Below are 3601 nucleotides of genomic sequence, written 5' to 3'. Positions count from 1 at the left end.
AGGTATCCATAATAATAAATCTTAATTACTGTAGATTGTGGACCTAACTTTTTTTTTTTTTTTTTTTGGCTGCAAAGGAGTAATAAAATAGTTAACAAATGGTCTAAAAGTTTTGGTTTAAAAAATATTTTTTAAAATTCTTATATATAAAAAATTAATTAATTTTTTGACATTCTTTATATTTATGTTAAGAGTAACATCAATTTAAAAAAAATTATTTATTAACTATTACTCTAAACTCACATGTTAACAGGACCCACAAAATAATTATATACGCTCGCTCTTGTTCCATATATCAAGTTTCTCAGTGCCTTCATTCTCAAAAAAAAAAAAAAAAAAGTTTCTCAGTGCCTTACGTAAATTCTCCTCAAAGCAATCAACCATACTCTTTGCCAGAGGCCAAAAGCTCTCTCATTTCATCTCTCACTCACTCACAATCACACACACTACTCATACCTCTCCTTCTTCAACAACCTCTCCAAATTCTCTCTCTTTCTCTCTCTCTCTCACACACACACACAAACATGTCTGTGACTAATAACAGAGCTTTTTCTTTCTCTTCTCTCTGCGTTTTCCTTATCACAATCTCATCAACTCTCACAACCCCATCAAACTCCGCCACAGAGTCCTTCGTCTTCGGCGGTTGTTCTCAGCTGAAGTACACACCAGGCTCACCTTATGAAAACAACGTCAACTCGCTACTCACCTCCCTGGTCAACTCAGCCATGTACAACACCTACAACAACTACACCACCTCCACCCCAAACTCCAACACACAAGACACCCTCTACGGCCTCTTCCAATGCCGCGGCGACCTCCAAAACAACGAGTGCTCTCACTGCATATCTATCGCAGTGGGCCAAATCGGCACCCTCTGTGTCGACTCGCTCGGCGGCGCGTTGCAACTCGAAGGTTGTCTGGTAAAATACGACAACACGAACTTCATAGGTGTGGAAGACAAGACTGAGGTTGTCAAGAAATGTGGACCGTCGTTTGGGTACGACTCTGATGCGTTGACTCGGAGAGATGCTGTGCTGGCGTATCTAGGGACCGGTGACGGTGGGGCCTACAAGAGTTACAGGACTAGTACCTCTGGGGCTGTACAGGGTGTGGCGCAGTGTGTTGGGGATTTGAGTCCGAGCGAGTGTCAGGATTGTCTTTCGGACGCGATCGGACGGCTGAGGACAGAGTGTGGGGCCACCGCGTGGGGCGATGTGTACTTGGCCAAGTGTTACGTGCGCTACATGACAGGTGGCGTTCGCTCGCGCGCCACCGGAGGACAGGGTAAGCGGTTTCGCCACCACCACGGATGGTGGTTTCTCATTTTTGGGTTTTTGGTTCTTTAGTTAATTAGCCTAATAATAAATTATGGTTTTGAGTATATTGATTTTACTAGAGACCCTCTTGGATAATTTCTCAATTTACTTTTTACTTTTCACTTCATGGAAATGTAAATTACTGCGTGGTGAATTATGAGTTTGCATGGTGATTTTGGGTAAGTTCCACAAATTATTCTAAGAAAAGAAAAAAACAAAATTATTGGTTTGTGTGTTATGACTTTGAGTAATGAGTGAGGGAGATTGGAAGTGAAAGGAGTTTGTTTTTGTATGAAATTGAGTTTGTTAATTTTGAAGTACTAATGTAATGATATTAGATTAGTGCATATTTGCTTTGTGATACTCATTTGACATTTGACATTTCCTTTACTTAAGGAGTGATTGACGGGATTTAGGCAAAAATTGATTAAGGTCGCTAAATTATTGTTCCGAATATGTTGATTCTTGGAGCGGATATAATTTTGCTGTTGTGGCTCTGAACAATTGAGCACTTTGTGTCTTATCGCATAAAGAATCCTAAAAACGAGTTCCTACGAACATGTTTGTGTTTGAAGTTTCAAATATTCTTGTGCCAAATATTAATATGATGATTATATACTCTCTTTTTGTTTTGCTCTTTCCATGTTATGAAATACAGTGAAAAGGCAAACCTAAATGAGACTTGGGTTTTGTTTATGATTTTGTTCAAACATCTTATGTTTGACTGGTTGGTTTTTGAGAAGAGATTAACATTGCCAAAGTGCCTAGACTTTCTTGTATAAAAGTATGAAAAAGAAAGGCTTTCTGGAAAGCACTTAATTCTAAATTTTTATGCCACGAGAGATAGGCCCCACTAAGGAACTAAGATAGAATCCGATGCTGATGGATTTGATATCGGTCCCAAATCTGTGTGTTAATGTTCTTCTACATGGTTGAAACTTTATGGGGTTCAAAATTTAAAAACCAACATTTCCAACTTAATGGGGGAATTGATACACAATCTCGAAGTCAATGCATTATTTTCCTTGAGTGAAAAATGAAGTAAAGTTGTTAAGGGAAGAGACACACGAGAAATTTTCGATCCCACAAGTAATGATGTTAATTTCAACACCATCCCAAATTAGTATAATGATGAGTGATTTTTATGGTTGGTAACTATACCATTAGTTGTGAATATGGACAATGTGAGATGCGTTCTAATCATTTGATGTTGTTGATCAATTCGTGTAGATGATACTAATAGCAATGATGATGAGATTGAGAAGACTCTTGCAATAATAATTGGACTCATAGCAGCGGTCGCATTGATCATAGTATTCATTTCCTTCTTAAACAAACTGTGCGACGATGGAAAAGGTATTATAATCATTCTTCATCTCTCTTTTCTGCCTTTTGTGCTTTTTCTTTGTTCGAAAATTTGTTCTTTCTATTACATTACATCGAAAATCTCAACACCCTTTTGTTGTATTTCTTTTGCAGGTCGTAAATAATTTACAATTTGGGAATAATTCTGAATTGCTACTATCACCACCATCCTTTGTTTCCTCCGGTAAATAATTTGGCTTTCGGTGGCTCTTTTAGAGTCTTTTACCTATTTCAATTTTATTTTAGTCATGGTCCCTACCTTTTTGAAGTTTCTCTGGTATTTCCACTGAAGATTAAAAGAATACTCGAGAGGGTAGATAGAAAGATGTGTATGAGAAAAGGTACCTTGAAATAAGTGAAAAAGAAAAGTTGCAATAAGAAGAAAAAGCTCAAAGATTCGACACTCCCCACCACCACTTATTGTTAGTCTTATAGCCGCGTTAGCTTTTCTGCTAATGTGTATAAAATGATGGTTTATGAACGCTTTAGAGAAAAGTGCATTTGTTGATGCTACAGTTAGTGCCTCTGTTGGGTACTGTTAGAGTGCTTTAGCTTTGTTTTCGTCCTTAAAGTTAGATTTTGACAGATTTGTTCATTCTCTTTTCAATTCAATGTTCAGTTTGTTTTATATTTACAGTCTAATGGTATTGTTTGTGTCTATTTGGCTTTCCATTTGTGTGGTTCATATCAACTGAGTTTGTTTTTCATTTGAAGCACAAAAGAATTGGATGATGTTTTGGTACATGAGTGGACCCTGAAGTCTTGGGTCCTTTCCTATCTCCAATCTTCTTGCCCAATTTTTGGTCTCAGATATGATAAATAGGCATGCTCTGAGGCTTACTCTTTTGCATTTATAATACTTCTTTATTTAGGGGGAAAAAAATAGATGAGACTGAAAAATAAATTCTAGGAAAGTGAGG

At 37.4% G+C, this 3601-nt stretch overlaps 1 protein-coding gene across 1 annotated transcript; it reads left to right on the top strand.

Moving 5' to 3' along the window:
- The first annotated feature begins 318 nt into the window (after positions 1-318).
- LOC126717693 (plasmodesmata-located protein 6) lies at positions 319-3339 on the top strand. Its single transcript, XM_050419538.1, has 3 exons — positions 319-1284; positions 2547-2672; positions 2796-3339. Exons 1-3 carry the CDS (start codon positions 525-527, stop codon positions 2804-2806), a joined length of 897 nt encoding a protein of 298 aa, XP_050275495.1. The 5' UTR covers positions 319-524; the 3' UTR covers positions 2807-3339.
- The last annotated feature ends 262 nt before the right edge of the window (positions 3340-3601 follow it).

The sequence above is a fragment of the Quercus robur genome, chromosome 3 (genome assembly GCF_932294415.1).
Source record: "Quercus robur chromosome 3, dhQueRobu3.1, whole genome shotgun sequence".
NCBI classification, from domain to species: domain Eukaryota; kingdom Viridiplantae; phylum Streptophyta; class Magnoliopsida; order Fagales; family Fagaceae; genus Quercus; species Quercus robur.
The sequence above is the reverse complement of the archived record's forward strand: the minus strand, read 5'-3'. Positions and strand labels throughout refer to the sequence as shown.

What these genes read in the sequence shown, in the direction of transcription:
- LOC126717693 (XM_050419538.1), top strand. Translation starts at nt 525, where the DNA reads ATGTCTGTGACTAATAACAGAGCTTTTTCTTTCTCTTCTCTCTGCGTT. An exon ending in GCGCGCCACCGGAGGACAGG is followed by an intron (nt 1,285 to 2,546) that starts GTAAGCGGTTTC and finishes CAATTCGTGTAG; the next exon opens with ATGATACTAATAGCAATGAT.